Source organism: Bos mutus, chromosome 2 (assembly GCF_027580195.1).
Source record: "Bos mutus isolate GX-2022 chromosome 2, NWIPB_WYAK_1.1, whole genome shotgun sequence".
Classification (NCBI taxonomy): domain Eukaryota; kingdom Metazoa; phylum Chordata; class Mammalia; order Artiodactyla; family Bovidae; genus Bos; species Bos mutus.
Window position 1 is genome coordinate 114,224,514 of NC_091618.1, and position 20,455 is coordinate 114,244,968.

General features: G+C 35.1%; 1 protein-coding gene across 2 annotated transcripts in view; it reads right to left on the reverse strand.

The window, feature by feature from the left end:
* Positions 1–20,455, reverse strand: part of ATF2 (activating transcription factor 2) — an 84,066-nt gene that overhangs the window by 14,792 nt on the left and 48,819 nt on the right. For both annotated transcript variants that reach the window (XM_070358740.1, XM_005902545.2), the window contains exons 10-12: positions 18,386–18,472; positions 6,796–6,945; positions 3,978–4,184 (exon numbers count right to left, since the gene is read on the reverse strand). In XM_070358740.1, the coding sequence (XP_070214841.1) occupies positions 3,978–4,184; positions 6,796–6,945; positions 18,386–18,472 (444 nt within the window). The remainder of the gene's footprint in view (positions 1–3,977; positions 4,185–6,795; positions 6,946–18,385; positions 18,473–20,455) is intronic.

Below are 20,455 nucleotides of genomic sequence, written 5' to 3' on the forward strand. Positions count from 1 at the left end.
TTCATATTCTGAAAACTAGAATGTGTCACTTACTTTTTTAAAACTTATTTTACATGACATGTAAGTAGAAAAACAACAAAAAATCATATATCCACTTGAAACAATAGAGAAAGTCGTAGTTGAAAGTACCCTTTCTTCTCAAACCCCCTTTATCACTGTTGTTACAAACTAATACATGTCATTCTTAAAATTTTACCTGTTTAAAGATTCATTTCTATACTGATTTCCATACCTACACATTTACACATTTTAACTATAAAGCTTTCATTAATGAAAAAGAATTATGCTATACATTTTTAGTATGTGACTTTTGAGTAATTTGTTGAGGTGCAATTTCCATAATATAGAATTAACCATTTTAAACTGAAAAATTCAGTAGCATTAGTACACATCTGCAATGTTGTGCTACGCGCACCCTCTATCTGACCATTCAAGAGTAAAACCTCTTGTCCGTTAACCAGTTTCTTCCTATTTTCCTCTTCCTCCCCCCAGTCTCTGGAAACTACCCATTTGCATTTTGTCTCTATGGATTAATTTGTTCTATATAATTCATATAAATGGAGTCACATAGTTTATGACTTTGTGGCTTCTTTCACTTAAGCATAATGTTTTGCGATTTATTCACATTGTAGCATGTAATTTCACTCCTTTTTGTGGCTGAAAAATATTTTATTGGATGTATATGCCACAATTTATCTACTGATGGACATCTGGGCTGTTTCCAAGCAACTTACTTTTTGCCCATAATATTAAAGACATTTTCCAGGTTAATATATTCAGAAGGACCTTATCCTCTTTCTTTTTTGCAAAAGTTTTTTTTTTAAAAACCCGATAACACATCGTCTCACCTAGCTTCATGTTTTGGTATACATCTTTAAAACTAAGAACACTTTCTTTCTAACCATGATGCTATCCATGCCTCAATTATTAAAAATACTGATTTTTATGCTTAGTGAAATAAATCAGAGAAAGACAAATACTGTATGATATCACCTGTATCTTGGTTCTGAAACATAAAACTAGTGAATATAGTGAATAACCAAAAATAAAACAGATACTGAGAAAAAACTGTGCTTACCAGTGGGCAAGACAGAGAGATAGGGGATTAAGATATTAAAAACTGCTTTTTGTAGGGACTTCCCTGGTGGTCCTGTGGCTGTGTCTCTGCACTCTCAATGTAGAGCACCCAGGGTTTGATTCCTGGTCAGAGAACTAAATCCCACATGCTTCAACTATGAGTTCACATGCCACATCTAAGATCCAGCACAGACAAATATATAAACAAACATTTAAAAAACCTGCTATGTATAAAATAAACAAGCTGCCAGGACACATTGTACAGCAGAAGGAATAAAGTAAGTTGTAAATGGAGTATAACCTTCAACAATTGTGAATCATGACATGTACATGGCAACATGTAATTATATACTATGTATCAACTATACCTCAATTTAAAAAAAAACTGGTTCTGCTATAGTTTAACTTGGTGATTTCTTGATTGTGACTTCTATTTAAAAGTTTCATGCCTGCTTCAAAACTGAGGTGTTAGCTAACTTTTACCTAGGTGATAAATCTTGCCTTTATTCCTCCAATCAAGAAATTTCTACTCAAATTAGGAAATGTAAAAATGAATACATTTGACAATAATGGTATTTTATATAGTTTGGATGGTGGAAATAACATGAAATTAATGAAGTAAATATTACATTTATTGTGAATACTGAATTCTCCAAAGTTTTCTGATGAGTTTGAGCAAACTCTGGGAGATAGTGAAGGACAGGGAAGCCTGGCATGCTGCAGTCCATAGGGTCACAAACAGTTGGACATGACTTAGCCACTGAACAACAATCTCATTAAAAGTTGTTAATATTGTTGTAACTTGGGTCAGAACAGAAAACTGGCCCAACCTGAAGTCCAGTACCTTGAGAATATAACCATATATTTATATACCACTTTACAGTTTTGAAACATTTTCACTTCAAAAAAAGGCATAATTAGCCAAATTACAAAAGAAAATATTGATAAATTTATCCTATTAAAATTAATATATTTTAAAATGCCTGCAAAAATTCTAATTTGATGTAAATAACAATCCAGAGCAGGAGGACCAACAAGTATTATTATCTCTATTCCATGGGTAAGATAACTAAGGCTGACAAAGAATGTTATTTTTAATACCATGTAACTGTTAAGAAGCCAAGTCATTCAGAAGAATGATTTTGTTAGTTTAATAGATCCACCTAAATCACTTTGTTAATGTATTAGTATGAATACTCAAACATTTAAATGATAGTTAATATTCAGAAATCTGATAAATAACCATTTTTACAGTACATAAATAAACTTGTATCTATAATGTTTCATTTTAAAGAAAAAAATTCAAAAGTTTGTTTTGAAAAATTATGATATGAAAATAGTTCCTGAAGAAGAATTTATTTATCAGGTAATATATTATTTAACATATCCTAGTATATAAGTCGGAGAAGGCAATGGTACCCCACTCCAGTACTCTTGCCTGGCAAACCCCATGGATGGAGGAGCCTGGTGGTCTACAGTTCATGGGGTCGCTAAGAGTCGGACACGACTGAGCAAATTCACTTTCACTTTTCACTTTCATGCATTGGAGAAGGAAATGGCAACCCACTCCAGTGTTCTTGCCTGGAGAATCCCCGGGATGGGGGAGCCTGATGGGCTGCCATCTATGGGGTCACACAGAGTCGGATACAACTGAAGCGACTTAGCAACAGCAGCAGCAGCAGTATATAAGTACATACTGAAGTCTCTGTGATACGGTAAAATTAAAATCATATTTAATTTTAAATGGTTAAAAGTAAGTTTTGCAAGATAATTTATTTGTTCTAAAGCTAACATGTCAATATTCAAAGCCCAACACAGAGTTTTAAAAGATATCTGTCTCACATATGAAAAAGTGTTAAGTTATTAAAATTTACATTAGGTGAAATGCTATGCCTGGAGCTAAAAAGCTAGAAAGCTTTTTCCTAAGCATTTAAACAAGACACTGATACTGGTGACATCTTTAAAGATGTAAGATGAGAGCAAGTCTCATCATCGGTCATGATTAATTTTTAAGTAGGAATGGACAGCTCAGAGGATTGACCAATAATAACAACTACAATTAACTCATTAAATTCATAATGAATTTAAATTCATCAATTTAATTCATCAATTCATCGATTTTTCTCATTGATGCTTATCAATTGATAGTTTAGAAGATTTTACTTGAGAATATTCACAACATTAAAAACAACAAAAAAGGAAGAAAAAACAGAAGGAAGGAAATAGACTTAGTGCTGCCAAATACCATCACTGAAAATCTTACCAAAGACTGAATAGGAAGGAGCCTTAAAACCTTTATACCACATAGGGTTCCTAAGAAATAAATCTGAGGCACACTGGCAGGGCAGTATGAAATGCTTTCTACTGCCACTGGCCATATTGTACCTGTTCTGTGGATAATTAGTCCTTCAGTTCCAAAGCTGTCAATCTGGCACCTTTCACGAGCACTATATTCACTTTAAATAAAACAAACAAAACAAAACAAAATTTATAATTCAAAGAACAAAAGAACTTAAAAACAAAAACTGTAAACTGAACCAACTCTACAGTTGTGACATGAACCAAAAAATAAGAAAAGTGAAGTACCAGTAATATTTTACAGTTTAAGATTCTGTTCAACTCTATATCATAACTTTATAAAGTTTAAACCAGATAGTTTAGGTACTTTTGTACAATGCAAGTAAACACTTAAATTTAAAAATTTCTTCACTGTATCAGTATTGAAAATTATATTACTTCATCTTGGTATTTAGTTTATTAAACTACACTTTACTACAGATTCCATACACACCCAATATTATGTCCTAAAATGTCTGAATAGCTAACTAGGAAAAAATAAGGAAAATGTGTGTTCATAATTATTAAAAATAAATAAAACAATTTACATATATGCACCATACCTGCAGTTGACCATTTAATGAACTCAAGTCTTCTGCTTTCTTCTCTAAAGACTGAACCCAGACTTTTCTCTTTTGTCGGCATCTTGAAGCTGCTGCTCTATTTCTTTCCAGAAACTTCCTCCTTTTTTCATCGGGATCTTCATTAGCTGCTCTTCTTCGACGACCAGTTGTATTTTGGGTCTGTGGAGTTGTGTGAGCTGGAGAAGCCTATAATAGACACAAATGAAAGTTTTTTATATTTGTACCTAGTGATTAAAATTAATATAATAGGCAGTAAAGGATTGCAAAGGTGAAAGTGAAAGTCACTCAGTTGTGCCAACTCTGTGACCCCGTGAACTATACATTCCATGGAATTCTCCAGGCCAAAATACTGGAATGGGTAGCCTTTCCCTTATCCAGTGGATCTTCCCAACCGAGCAGTTGAACTGGGCTCTCCTGCATTGCAGCTGGATTCTTTATCAACCGAACTATCGGGGAAGCCCCTTGCAAAGGTGACAGGTACTAATTTTATTTTCTCTCATTGTATACATCAATATTCTGAAGCAATGTGCAAATCACCCTGTTGTTTAACAAATTCCTTGAAATAAATAAGCATTGCTAAACCGAGATTCTCACTGTCACAGTGAATGTATTCTTTGTTGTTGTTCAGTCGCTAAGTTGTGTCTGACTCTGCGACCCCATGGACTGCAACACGCCAGGCCTCTCTGTCTTTCACTATCTCCTGGAGTTTGCTCAAACTCATGTGCATTGAGGCGGTGATGACATCCAACCATCTCATCTTCTATCACCCCCTTCTCCTCCTGCCTTCAATTTTTCCCAATATCAAGGTCTTTTCCAATGACTGGGCTATTTGCATCAGGTGGCCAAAGTATTGGAGCTACAGCATCAATATTCATACAATGAATATTCAGAGTTGATTTCCTTTAGGATTGTATTCTATTCTTTAACGTTTGTATAAATAATATTTTCATGTTTATAGACAGAATACAAAGAAATTGAAAAATGTAATACAAACGATGATGTACAGATCTTTTATTTTTCCAAGTGCACTTTTAAGCAAACATTATGTTATTATTCAGTGCTTTGATAATTATTAAGGTACTAATAAGAAATAACTTTTTATTTAAATTCACTATGGGAAACCATGGTTTCTATGCTATTTTTACAATAAAAATAGCATTAAACTGTAAATGTTTTTTAAAAATTGGTTTGTCTAAAATTAAGGAGTTGAAAGTACATACACATTTTAGTGTATTCAGCTTTTCTTCAGTTTCTGAAATTTGGGGTCAGTCTTTTTCTAAGGGTCAGGTTTATATAATTATTAACGCTCATTTTCCGGTAGGTAGAATCCCAGAGTCTAGATTTTCATTTTAATTGGTCCGCCTGCCCAGCAATATCAGCCAGACAGAAATCTTCAGTCATTAGTGATACTGTCCAGTGTTTAGGATTATAGGATATCTTCATGTCTCTCACAAATCCCAAAATAGTGGAGATACGATATAAACCCTTGGAAACAGTGCAAAAGAAAGCACTTTGTGGCCGTAGACACATGATCCAAAGTAGCAGCCTGAAAACAAATCTCTTGCCTCTACTTTAATGATGTAAACAAAAATTTCTACATTCTCTTCATCTATACCATAGGCAGAAATCTTTACGTTCTGCAGTTAATTAACCTGAATTATATATATCTCTACCTCTAACAAGGATTTGAGGCTACTTAGAAGCATATATTCTTCTTTCTCTCCCTTTTTCTATTGATTCATTCATTCTACTTCACTGAAAAATATGCAGGAACTATTTTAGTGATATAGCAGTGATAGACCAGATCAAAGTCCTGCTGTCCTGGAGCTTCATCCCAATACAATAAAGTATAAAAATATAAATAAAAACGAGATCCAGGTAAACTATAGTTAGTACAAGAAAATAAATTACATTCATTTACTTTCTTTTAAATAAACTTTTAAGTATGTAAAAGCCATACTGAACTTGCCAGCCATAGATAAACAGCCATGAGCTGCATTAGGCTCATGAGCCAGTTGGCTAACCCTGAATTAAGGCATAAGAACACACTCACTTTTCCTCTCTTTTGGCTCCTAGGTAAAGTTCTTGGTGGATGACAACCACAACTATTTCACTTTATCTTAAGTTTCACAAAGGTAAAAATACTGTTATCTAAACACCTATGCTTAGGAGGTAGTATTAAACTTGTTGTTCAGCTGTGTTTCTTTAATTGGAAAGTTTTACTTTTAAATGCTAATATTCTTTAAGTAGAGAAGAAAAAGGTCTAAATAGAGCTCTGAAACATTTAACAGAAATACAGTAATGCTTTACTGCAGACATATAGAAATAGCAATCATCTAATGGCCAGACACAAATTAGAGTGAAATGGGCCTCTAGTATAAACAGCTGCCATTAAACCTATCTGCTACTTTGGTGACATTTCACAAGTGTTAATTCAAGAACTGTCTTATATCAGTAATATGGTTCATATATAAATTACTTGTTGAATACAACCAATAGTAAAATTTTCTTTAAATACTATTGATGGATACTATGCCATTTTAAACCAACATACAGATACTCTGAGAAACATTTACAGAGTGCCCTCAGCAGTAACAACTGCTTATTTATTTTTTATATGTTCAACTTTTATGTTGAGTTACCTTTTCTTAAGGCTTTTTAAATACACTTTTGAAATAAAAATTTGACCAGAAAATCTTTTCAAAGTATATAGTCATTGAAGTCACACTGTGTGGTGTTTTTTTTTTTTTTTTTTAAAGGAAAACTGAGAGATGAATGATAAAAACAACACACATACCGGTGTTTCTGTGGTGGATGTGGCTGGCTGTTGTAATGACTGTGGTCGAGATTCCTCTGATTGAGTCCTAACCAAACCACTACTGTGACCTTTGACAGTATCGCCGTTGGTAACTGGAGGATGTTGCTGGGTCAAAGCAGCTTTTAATCTCTGAAATGCAAATACCAATTAAAATAAAAATGCTCCCTGCTTTCTACCCAAATCTAACTCCCAACACACTTTTAGTTAACCAAATGAGACATTTGTTAATGAATACATAGGCTTTAAACTTAGTTTTGATTTATTATATTCCACTGCATTCTTAAATATCAGTAAGACAGATAAAAGGACCTTTGGGAAGCTTTCCTGAGTCTTTCTTGGCAACTTTTCCTCTCTTCTTTCTTTGGAAATAGCATAAAGGGGTAGATACTAGAGAAGAGCTTTAGACAAAATCCCCTACATGATTCTAATACAATTGTTTCCATTTACTTCAACTAAGAATAATCTGGAAAATCTGTAATTTATTTTCATCTGTGCATATCTTAATATCTATAACTGATTCAGATACCTTAGAAATGAGGTATATATTAAAAGACCACCAATATTTCTGCTTAAGCAAGTGTTAGTAGACATTTTCTACTGCTAATCATTGTAGATTCTGGGTATGATTTTAAAAACAAGGTCAGTAGTGTAAAAAATGTTTTGTTGAGGTATAAGTTACATACAGTAAAACGAAGTCTTTTCAGCATATATTTCTATGAATTTTAACAAGCACATACAGTTGTGCACCACCTCCTACAATGAGGATACAGAACAGTCCTATCACCCACCAAAACTTCCTCATGCTTCTTGTCACACTCTCCTCCCACCACAGTTGAGTCACTCAGTCATGTCCAACTCTTTAAGATCCCATGGACTATAGCACCCCAAGCTTCCCTGTCCATCAGCAATTCCCAGAGCTTGTTCAAACTCATGTCCAACGAGTTGGTGATGCCATCCAACCATCTTGTCCTCTGTCATCCCCTTTCTCCTACCTTGAATCTTTCCCAGTATCAGGATCTTTTCCAATGAGTCAGTTCTTCCAATCAGGTGGCCGAAGTATTAGAGCTTCAGCATCAGTCCTTCCAATGAATATTCAGGACTGATTTCCTTTAGGATTGACTGGTTTGATCTCCCTGCAGTCCAAGGGACTCTCAAGGGTTTTCTCCAACACCACAGCTCAAAAGCATCATTCTTCAGCACTCAGCTTTGTTTATGGTCCAACTCTCACATCCACATATGACTACCTCCCACCACAGTCCCTGAAAACCCCAAGTCTGTTTTTTGATTTTCAAAGTTTTGCTTTTCCAAATATCATATAAATGGAATCATACAGTATATATAATAAGCCTTTTGAATCTGGATTATTTCCTTTAGCATAATGCACCTGAGATCCATCCCTGCTGCTGTGTTATCAGTAGTTTTTAAATCAGTTTCTAATAAACAGTATGTTGATTTTACAGATTCAGTCCAGCTCAGTTCAGTCGCTCAGTCATGTCCAACTCTTTGCGACACCATGAACCACAGCACGCCAGGTCTCCCTGTCCATCACCAACTCCCAGATTCCACCCAAACCCATGTCCATCGAGGCGGTGATGCCATCCAACCATCTCATCCTCTGTCGTCCCCTTCTCCTCCTGCCCTCAATCTTTCCCACATCAGGGTCTTTTCCAATAAGTCAACTCTTTGCATGAGGTGGCCAAAGTATTGGAGTTTCAGCTTTAGCATCAGTCCTTCCAATGAACACCCAGGACTGATCTCCTTTAGAATGGACTGGATGGCTGCCCTTGCAGTCCAAGGGACTCTCAAGAGTTTTCTCCAACACTGCAGTTCAAAAGCATCAATTCTTCTGCGCTCAGCTTTCTTTATAGTCCAACTCTCACATCCATACATGACCACTGGAAAAACCCATAGCCTTGACTAGATGGACCTATGTTGGCAAAATAATGTCTCTGCTTTTTAATACGCCATCTAGGTTGGTCATAACTTTCCTTCCAAGGCATAAGTGTCTTTTAATTTCATGGCTGCAATCACCATCTGCAGTGATTTTGGAGCCCAGAAAAATTAAGTCAACCACTGTTTCCCCATCTATTTGCCAAGAAGTGATGGGACCAGATGCCATGATCTTAGTTTTCTGAATGTTGAGCTTTAAGCCAACTTTTTCCACTATCCTCTTTCACTTTCATCATGAGGCTTTTTAGTTCCTCTTCACTTTCTTCCATAAGGGTGGTGTCATCTGCATATCTGAGGTTATTGATATTTCTCCCGGCAATCTTGATTCCAGCTTGTGTTTCTGCCACCCCAGCGTTTCTCACGATGTACTCTGCATATAAGTTAAATAAGCAGGATGACAATATACAGCCTTGACGTACTCCTTTTCCTATTTGGAACCAGTTTGTTGTTCCATGTCCAGTTCTAACTGTTGCTTCCTGACCTGCATACAGGTTTCTCAAGAGGCAGGTCAGGTGGTCTGGTATGTCCATCTCTTGTAGAATTTTCCAGTTTATTGTGAACCACACAGAGGCTTTGGCATAGTCAATAAAGCAGAAATAGATGTTTTTCTGGAACTCTCTTGCTTTTTCGATGATCCAGCAGATGTTGGCAATTTGATCTCTGGTTCCTCTGCCTTTTCTAAAACCAGCTTAAACATCTGGAAGTTCACGGTTCACTTATTGCTGAGCCTGGCTTGGAGAATTTTAAGCATTACTTTACTACTGTGTGAGATGAGTGCAATTGTGAGGTAGTTTGAGCATTCTTTGGCATTGCCTTTCTTTGGGATTGGAATGAAAACTGACCTTTTCCAGTCCTGTGGCCACTGCTGAATTTTCCATATTTGCTGGCATATTGAGTGTAGCACTTTCACAGCATCATCTTTCAGGACTTGAAATAGCTCAACTGGAGTTCTATCACCTCCACTAGCTTTGTTTGTAGTGATGCTTCCTAAGGCCCACTTGACTTCACATTCCACGATGTCTGGCTCTAGGTAAGTGATCACACCATCGTGATTATCTGGGTCATGAAGATCTTTTTAGTACAGTTCTTCTGTGTATTCTTGCCACCTCTTCTTAATATCTTCTGCTTCTGTTAAGTCTATACCATTTATGTCCTTCATTGAGCCCATCTTTGCATGAAATGTTCCCTTGGTATCTCTAATTTTCTTGAAGAGATCTCTAGTCTTTCCCATTCTATTGTTTCCCTCTATTTCTTCGCATTGATCGCTGAGGAAGGCTTTCTTATGTTTCCTTGCTATTCTTTGGAACTCTGCATTCAAATGTGTGTATCTCCTTTTCTCTTTTGCTTCTCTTTTCACAGCTATTTGTAAGGCCTCCTCAGACAGCCATTTTGCTTTTTTGCATTTCTTTTTCTTGGGGATGGTCCTGATTCCTGCCTCCTGTACAATGTCATGAACCTCCATCCATAGTTCATCAGGCACCCTCTCTAGCAGATCTAGTCTCTTAAATCTATTTCTCATTTCTACTGTATAGTCAAAAGGGATTTGATTTAGGTCATACCTGAATGGTCTAGTGGTTTTCTCCACTTTCTTCAATTTCAGTCTGAATATGGCACATTAGGACACTAGAGATCATTTGCCCAAGGTCACAGAGCCATTAAGCTAGTTAAGATCCTAGATTTAAATCTGGATCTCCTTCTTTTCAAAGTGCAGTTTTTCCATGGCATCATGTTATGTATATTATCCTATCTCCCCCCACCAAAAAAAGAAGGGAAAAAAAAGAAAATGCAAAAATCAAGAAAGATAATCTAAGACTGGATGGCTTGATGATTCAAAAGACAACTACAAGGGAATCCCCTGGTGGTCCAGTGGTTAGGACTTGGCTCTGTCCCTGTCATAGGCCCAAGTTCAATCCCTTGTCAGGGACCTAAGATCCAGCAAGCCAAGTGGTGTGAAAGACAACCACAAAGGATTCGGAATGCCAAGTCTGATACTGTAACCTCTAAAGCCATATCACCCCAGATTAGGTATATTTTCCCCATCTTTTCTGACTAAGTACTTCCTTATGAACTGCAAATAGCAGTTCATAAAGTCCTAGTTTCTTCACTGGTTAGCATACATAAGATATACTGTGTATATATATTAGCATACAAAATGTGTACAGCTGAGAAGATACTTTACTGTTTAGAAATTAACTCTGTCTCAAACTATCTGAACAAACTATCTGTAAAACTGGGAACAATGACAACTTCCTTGTAGGGCTGAGGTAAAGATTAAATATGTAAAACTTCAGTTCAGTTCAGTCGCTTAGTCGTGTCCGACTCTGTGACCCCATGATTCGCAGCACGCCAGGCCTCCCTGTCCATTACCAACTCCCGGAGTTCATTCAAACTCACGTCCATTGAGTCGGTGATGCTGTCCAGCCATCTCATCCTCTGTCGTCCCCTTCTCTTCCTGCCCCCAATCCCTCCCAGCACCAGAGTCTTTTCCAATGAGTCAACTCTTCACATGAGGTGACCAAAGTACTGGAGTTTCAGCTTTAGCATCATTCCTTCCAAAAGAACACCCAGGACTGATCTCCTTTAGAATGGACTGGTTGGATGTCCTTGCAGTCCAAGGGACTCTCAAGAGTCTTCTCCAACACCACAGTTCAAAAGCATCAATTCTTCTGTGCTCAGCTTTCTTCACAGTCCAACTCGCACATCCATACATGACGACTGGAAAAACCATAGCCTTGACCAGACGGACCTTTGTTGGCAAAGTAATGTCTCTGCTTTTGAATATGCAGATATGCAGATGACACCACCCTTATGGCAGAAAGTGAAGAGGAACTAAAAAGCCTCTTGATGAAAGTGAAAAAGGAGAGTGAAAAAGTTGGCTTAAAGCTAAACATTCAGAAAACTGAGATCATGGCATCTGGTCCCATCACTTCGTGGCAAACAGATGGGGAAACAGTGGCAGACTTTATTTTTGGGGGCTCCAAAATCACTGCAAATGGTGATTGCAGCCATGAAATTAAAAGACGCTTACTCCTTGGAAGGAAAGTTATGACCAACCTAGTAAACTTACCTGAGTCATATAAGGATTTCTTAATTTTTTATCAGCTTCCTTACCTTTTTCAAAAATATCTATTGAGCCCTCTATTTTCATAGTTCAGGTGTTAGGGTACGGACACCAAAGAATCACAAGAGTTCCTTTACTTTTGTATTTTCAAAATATACTTAGGAAAAAAAGTACTCAGGGATCATCTTAAGGACAGGTTTAGCTCAGTCTGGAGCTAAATATTTAAAATTTTAAATTAAAATTTTAATATTTAATATATTAAATTAAAAAATATATAATTTATTTATTTGACTGTGCCAGCTCTTAGTTGCAGCATGCAAACTCTTAGTTGTGGCATGTGGGATCTGACCAGGGATCAAACTTGGGTCCCCTGCATCGGGAGTGCAGAGTCTTAGCTACTGGACCACCGTGAACTCCTCCAGATGTATTTTATTTTGGAAAATATATTCTCAAGACCACATGGTACACTGCATCTTTCAGAATCCAGATTAAGCTTCCCAGTTCCATTTTTTCTTCCTTCTCTTATGCTATGCTAAGTCACTTCAGTCGTGTCCGACTCTGTGTGACCCCAAAGATGGCAGCCCACCAGGCTTCCCTGTCCCTGGGATTCTCCAGGCAAGAACACTGGAGTGGGTTGCTCACTTCTCCAATGCATGCGAGTGAAAAGAGAAAGTGAAGTCGCTCAGTCGTGTCCGACTCTTAGCGACCCCAAGGACTGTAGCCTACCAGGCTCCTCTGTCCATGGGATTTTCCAGGCAAGAGTACTGGAGTGGGGTGCCATTGCCTTCTCTGCCTTCTCTTATAAACAAGCAGAAATAACCACATTAGCAGCTAAGATTCAGGAAATTGGGACACTCATAACTGATGGGATAATGTGGAAGTGGATGGATTAAAACTAATTAGGTAGGTGACCAAAGTAGTACTTGGCTGCAGTTAGGAAGGAATACTTAAACTAAATGGTCAAAGAAGTGAAAGCAAAAAGAGAGGAATTTGAAAGTGTGGGTCATATAAACAGAAGGAGGAAGATCTGGAAAGGTGGTCAGTGTGCATAATTACATCTTTTATAAGCCAATCTATAATAGCATTAGGTTAGGGCTTTCATTTCTGGATATAAAATGTATAAAAATATAAGTACTGGTTGAGATGTGAACCTTGGTAAATTATGTGTTGGTAAAACATTTTTAAGTCCTTAGGTAGAAAACAGAATTGAAGAGCATTTAAAGTTTTATAGTAAAGAGCTTAGCTCTTAGAATTAATGAAATACAGTAACTGCACATAGGGGAGTCTGAAGTACATAAACATCACTCTCTTGAATAATCTTTAGTAGGGCAAGTTACTACCTTATAGAGCACTTAAAAGCAGCATCAGTATTCATTCATTATCCTCTCTTGACTGCCCTAGGGTATACAGTACTCATCCAGTGAGGAAGCGCTAATGTTTGCTCCATGCTGTTACATTGATTACAATGGGTCTACCTTGGAAGTGTGCCACTGGATACAAAATGCAAGAAAAAGATTTTCAAGGGTTAATTAACACTGCTTTGAACTACAGATTTTTTTTTTAAACTATAAATTTTTTTTAAACAAACATGTTTAAAAACAAATGTATGCTAAAAAAATTACAGTGGGTTAGGAGAAGAAAGTTGTCTAAACGGTGATTCATATACATTTTACAACTAATGTAAGGATATCTATAATCCACCCACATATATGTTGAGACATTTTAAAGAAGGGTAATTTGGTCCCCCCAAATTAATGAAAACATCTATAAATATGATAGATATTTATCTTACAACAGAATTTTGGAGCTACTCAATTAGTCCAATTACCATCTTACAGGTAAAGAAATTAAGGCCCCAAGAGTGAAGTTACTTCCCAGGATCACAGAGCAAGTTAGAAGCAGATCTAGGACCAGAAATTCTGTCTGTTGACTCCTGGTTCACTGAACAAACATATTTTAAACAAAAGGTTGAAAAGGTTTGAAAAAACTAGAGCTTTTGTCTCACATTAAGTATTCTTTTTTTTTTTTTTTTTAGTATTTATTTATTTAGCTGTGCTGGGTCTTAGCTGCAGCATGTGGAATCTAGTTCCCTGACCAGGGATCCAACCCCAGCCCTCTGCCTTGGGGGCACAGAGTCTCTGCCACTGGACCACCAGGGAAGTCCTAACATTAAGTATTCTAAGTATAGTTTAGTAACCATTAAGAGTATCAAACACTGGTCTGTCCATTACTGGATCAAAATTCTATCAATAGAGAAATCTAATGTAAGTAAATGAAGATTAAGTACTCAGAGAAATTATATAAGATTTAACAAGTCTATATTCTGTAACATGTACAATAAAAGCTAGGCATAAGTTTAATTATAAACTAAAGGAAAGAAAACGAAAATCTTTATTACTATGTTTCTAAGCAGACTAGTAATTTAATGGTAGAGTTACATTTTAGTGTTGTAAAATTCAGCTACTATGTTGAAAACTTTTTGTCTTAAAGACTATGTCAATTAGAGTGAATGTAGGGAAAAAAAAAGTGAATATAGTCTTGTGCTGACCAATCTGATATCCATCTTAAGAGGTAATCTGCTAAAAATAATGTTATTCAAATTCTATGTTATATGTTGTACCCATGAAAGCAAATTTTTATCACATCTGTCAGTACCTGGTAGGAATAAACTACTCGATCATAGTTCAAAGAAAAAACACAATGTTCTCTAGAAACAATTTATGAAAAAGTCAGATCCATATTTCATAAGCACCACAAAAGCTCATCAGAGTAATAACCCTCCTTCTCCTGGGTGTTATCCTACCATCTGCTGCTCTATTACTTATCTTTATTTTGCAACTAATTAACAGCATAATCTTCTAAATTCAGCAAGTTAATTATCATTATTGTGGTCTTTGCAGCATCATCAGTCCTTGTGAAATCTTGCTCCCCACCCCCAGAGAACATATGAAAATGAAGTAGGTTGGGAAAGAGTCTGTTTCGTTGGAGTGGGCTCATTTGGTGTTTGCTCATTAGCTTGGCATGCAGAGGGAGGTCAGAAGAATTCTGCTGAACATGAGGCTCCATGCAGGGCCCAACTAAGTTAATGTAGGTTTCTGAACATTTGCCAAGATGCCCTCTGTCAGCTCTCAGTAGAAACCCCCTGCAGAAAACCTACCAGCTACCCACTGTGTGCAAAGATCTCTCTCAGTTTGTCACACAAGTCTTAAAGAAATGATTCTGGGGAATACATCTTAAATACTTAACTAAATCTTCTTAAATGAAACTCCTGGATGGTTAACATTTTCTTATTCAGATGAGTTACTTTTTGATTATAAATATTACATAGGAAATTTGTTTTTTTAGAAGAGTAACACAGGTAGCAAATATCTATGGTTTAATGTGCTTAAAGACAAACAAAACCCCTAAACTATATGTACATTTGGTGAGAGCCAGTGAAATTTTGTAGAAAACAGTAGATCCCAGGAATTTTCCTAGAGTATTTAAAAATACTGGGTAATCTTTTATTTGTGGACCCCCCCAATACATTTTTACTTAAACTAAGTTTTTACTTTTCCAAAAACTTAAAGTTCTTAAAAAACAAAACAAGCACAACTTGTCCTGAAAGAATTTCTTCATAAAAAAAAAAAAAAAAAGATCTTTTTAAAATATTTGTAACAAACACAATGCATATAAATCTTCCAGTAAGCACTGGGCACATGAAAACCAGGCCACCGCAAAAGCATCCTTGGCTATCTTAGGATACAAGTAAGTTTCTCTTCAGCTATAGTGTACTACTTATTGTTCTGTGTTCCAATGTTGCCATTTCTCAAACATTGTTTTTTAACCACATTTTAGCAGAGTTACTATTGCTGTACTATTTAACATTAACAGACTGTGACCACAAAGGTCAAATAAATCCTTAGCAGAGATGCAGAATCAAACAGGGAGGATGTTTAAATATTTTCAAAGAGTTGAAAACAACAAAGCAAAATCCAATTGAAGCAGTTAAAGAACAAATTATAATGTTTGCTGGGGGGCTTCAGACTGGTAAAAAGTCAGAAAAATTATTTAACATGTAACATGAATCTAGGGGATGTGAGCTGGGGACCATTCATTTGGAGAGAATGGAATTAAGAGTTCTATCACTGACAGAGAAAAGAATCCAATCCCATGATCATTTATCTGATCATTAAAAAACCTCTGTGCACTAGGGATATGAATCTAGTCTCAACTTTCTCCCATTAGAATTATACAATTATTTATTTAGTAAATCTTTTTAGCCCCCTGATGCTTAATAAATTAAGAAAATCAATGACACTGACATTTTAATTCAAGTTTAGAAACAATCAAACCAAACCATTCAAAGTTCTAGCAACAGGAGAATGGATAAAGAAATTGTGGTATACTCACAGCAAAATACGCAGCAATAAAAAGAAACTACAGAACATGCAACAACATGGATAAGTTTCACAGACATATACTTAACTGAATGCAAGAGTATATATTGATTTTATTTACATTGCTGGTGATAAATATTAACAGCTGGGGGAGATGGACTGAGGGAAGGAACATAAAGAAACGTGGGTAGATGTTAATGTTCTATACCATAATAGAGGTGAGTTACATGAATGCACTTAAATTGTACAGTTTAAATTGGTCCATTTCAATCTATGTAAATTTTACATTTAAGAAAGACTTATTAAAAAATAATTCAGTGACGGTAAGGAGTGGTCTGAGGAAGAACAACAGTTACATTGCTAATAACTGAAGCTGGGTGATGAGCACATGGGGATTCATTACAGAATCTTATTTACTTTGTATATAATACTTGAAATCTTCCATAACAAAAAGCTTAAAAAAAAGGAGGGGGGAGGCTAATTTCTGAATCTTTTTATTTAATTAAAAAATAGGACAATCTTATTTACTATCCCAATTAAAACAGGTAATCACCTAAATGTGGCTATTTTATATGTTAGCAATATTTTACTAAGAAATTTAATTGGACTGTTAAATTTAAGTGAGGCAATTTGTGACTCCCCATGCAATTTGGGGGGCCTTCAACCTATAACTGTGTTTCATACATAAATATGTGAAATACAGCTTTGGTATTTTTCAGTGTATAAGCATACAAAGTATTTTTATTCTTACTAATTAAGTTTCTCAAATTTATTCAGTTATTCAGGGAAGCTTACTAGTTTCTATCTTATAGCCAAAAGTATTTCTTTAAATCTGATCTGTTCTTTACAAACTGTGGAGGGAAAAGTCCACTGAATATGTAAAAGTATTCTGAGATGCAGAGAACAACAACAGGATCTCTTTAACTTCTATTCTATTCTACACAGTTCTCACTAATTCATTTTTTCATTATACTAGTTACGTTAAGTAGGAAGTGTAAAACACATTCCTAGTGAAGGTCTTCTGCTAACAAATGAAAAAGATTCATCTTAGTTCCATGGCTTTGACCTAAACATGGTGTTACATGAAAAATTGTCCTCTTGGATTTTCAAGTTCTTTCACTATCATCAATAACCAGCTAATTTTACTACTCTTCAACCAACTATTATTTATTCAGACAGTATATAAGTTTTACTGTTAAAAAAAAAAAAGTTATCACATGCCAAATTCAGAATGATTATTTGCATTAATGGAGAATAGCAGTAAAAAATTTAAAGCCTTGCAATAATACATAATGGTTTTTATGTGTACAAATTTATAATGTCAGTGTAGTGCCTAGCATATAACTGAAACAAATAATAGGTGTCTAACAACTATCGATTGATTTTAGTTAAAAATTAGCTCTAAAGTGTGTTAAATTGTAGAAGGGAGAATTATTTTGATTTAAAAGAAAATTACCCCACTGATCCTCCCACCCCATAGCAGCAGCTTCAGGTCATCTACTAAGAAGTTAGCAAGTAAGAAAGATTTGAGGCTAAGAAAGACCCCAGAAATCAAAGTTTAATCCCTTTATTTTACAGATGAGGAAAATGAGTCTCAGAAAAATTAAAGTGGCTTGTTTGGGGGTAGTGAACAGAAGAATTATGAATAAAATGAAAATATGTCTTCTGATTCCTACTCTATAGTTCACCCTTTAACATCGATTTCTCAGTGCTTGAAACACAAGTCAAAAATATGGTTTTCCTTTATATATAATGTTTACTAACCTGTATACTATTTCAGAATTTTTTCTTAATACTGTTCTACTCATTTGTATGACTATTTAAAATCATTCATAATGTCAGTGTTGCCTTCAGATGATTACTTCTAGTTTCAGCTGCAATATCCCTAGCCTCCAGCAGGAGGAGTTTGCCTAAAAAGCCACATCAAACATCAGACAAACCAATAATAAAAACTAGAACTTTACTTCCAATCGATTCATTTGCTTTCAAGTACCAGTACCCTGTCACTATGCTAATTAAAACTTTCCTTTTCCAAACTTTCTGGTTCCCCTATAATGTAGTACAGGCCCACAAATTTATAAAATTTGATCTAAATTGTGCATCTCAAGTGGGCTTTAATTGAAAAAGCTAATTCAAAACAGGGTCAAGATATGTACAGAACAAATAAAATCTTGCTTACCATTTTTGCTTCTGACTGCACTGGTTGAGGAGAGGAAGGACCTGGAATTCCTGGAACGCTAGGCACCATGGTGACTGGTCGAACAAGCTATCAGAAGATATTGAAAAATAATTACTAGAAAATATATTCAAAATGAGATTTGTACTTTATTTGCAAAATGGCTGCTATAATAATTTACATAATAAGTATATATTAATATGTATATGACAATATATTACACATTAACAGAAAGTATATATTGTGTTGGCAAAAAAGTTCCTTCTGTTTTTAAAGTAAAAATAAGACACATCTTTCATTTTCATCAAGAACTGTATTGAACAACATCTTCACTGTTTTGTTCCACTGCCTTCTGCCATTTTTCAGGCAAGTTAATGATTCTGTCTTCCCAAAACCTTTTATCTTTTTGAGCAAAGAACTGTTCTAGGTTCCCGTCATAATTTGTTTTAAAAATGCAATGTTTTCATTATCTTTCTAATCACATGTAGAAATGACAGTCAAGGTTTTCTTCACTTCACTTACATGGAACACAAATATCAAAGTGATGATTAATCAAGCTGGTACAAATGATTTTCAGTGCTTGATTTGGATATTTTGAGTATGTCAGCTATCAAACTCATAAGATTGAGTGTTCTTAATTAATGCCTCGATTTGATCACTATCAACTTCAACAGGACTACCCAACCATGGGGCATCATCCAGCAAATCTCCAGCACAAACTTCACAAACCACTTTTGACACGTTCTATCAGACACAGCACCTTCTTCATTTACTACACAAATCTTTCTTTTTTTTTTTTTTGCATTTCAATTGTGTTTTTACTTTTCTTGAAATAATAAAGCATAAATGTGTTGAAAATGTTGCTTTTTCTTTCATCCTCAATATTAAAATGGCTATAAGTAATTCACCGATTTCAATTTTTTTAAAAAAAATGTACACTGATACGACAGCTGTCACAATACAGTCTAACAAAATTGTTTCAAATGAAGTTAAAGACAACTGAGTGCTACTAGAGCCATCTCATGGGGAGGGACTGAATGAACTTTTTGGCCAACCCAATATATTAATATTTATATTGTAATATAAATAATTGATAAAATTATTTGAGACTGCAGAATCAGAAAACTTCAGAAAACTGTATCTGAACCCTTAATGATCTTAATCCTGACTTATCCTTCAAAACTTGTCAATTTTTCTGAGACATTCATTTTTAATCTTCAATTCTCATAATTTATTTTTAATAATTCCTTCCTAGAAACTAATAATATTCACAGTGATGCAAAATTTCTCATAGATCTGTCACACCTCCGTTTTGAATGAGAAAGAATGTTAAAACTTGTATAACTAGGCATAAAAAGTAATTTCAACAATGAACTTTGCTTTTCTAAAATATATACATATAAAATTTATAAAATATATACATGAAAGTTCTTTAATACATTAAATAAAGCATAATGACAAAGGAGAACCTGATTACCTCTAGTAATTTCACTAATACTACTACTTAACAGATTTTCCATCGTCTTTTGCCTTTAAAAAAAACATAGTATCAACAGTGAATGATTAGTTATTGTATACTAAAGTATATCTCTTTTTCATTTCAGTTTCTCTCACTGCAGTTACATTTAACAGGATACCATATAAACCCAGATACAAGAATGCTTCCCCATCAAAAATATCCGGAGAAAAGAGAGAGTAGTCACCTTATATTTGAGTCCTTATAAAACTCTCAAATAATGCATTTTGAACTACAAAGTTCCATTTGAAGACAACACATTACCTTGATTTTGTGGAAATATCTGAAATATTACAATCAATGCTAATTTTGGATACTTAGAAAGGTCACTTTAGTTAATAAAATAAATATTTAATAGTAATTTTAGTTAATATTCATGAGGATATAATCTCACCAAAAGTGTAAAGAGGATTTTAAAAATAATTTTTAAGAACTATACAATAAATGATTATATTGTACTGACCAGAAATATCTATCTACAAGGTGATAAAAAGAGACTGTATTTTTGAGTATCAGGACTTGATGTAAGATTTCCAGGATTATAATAGTAGATTCAA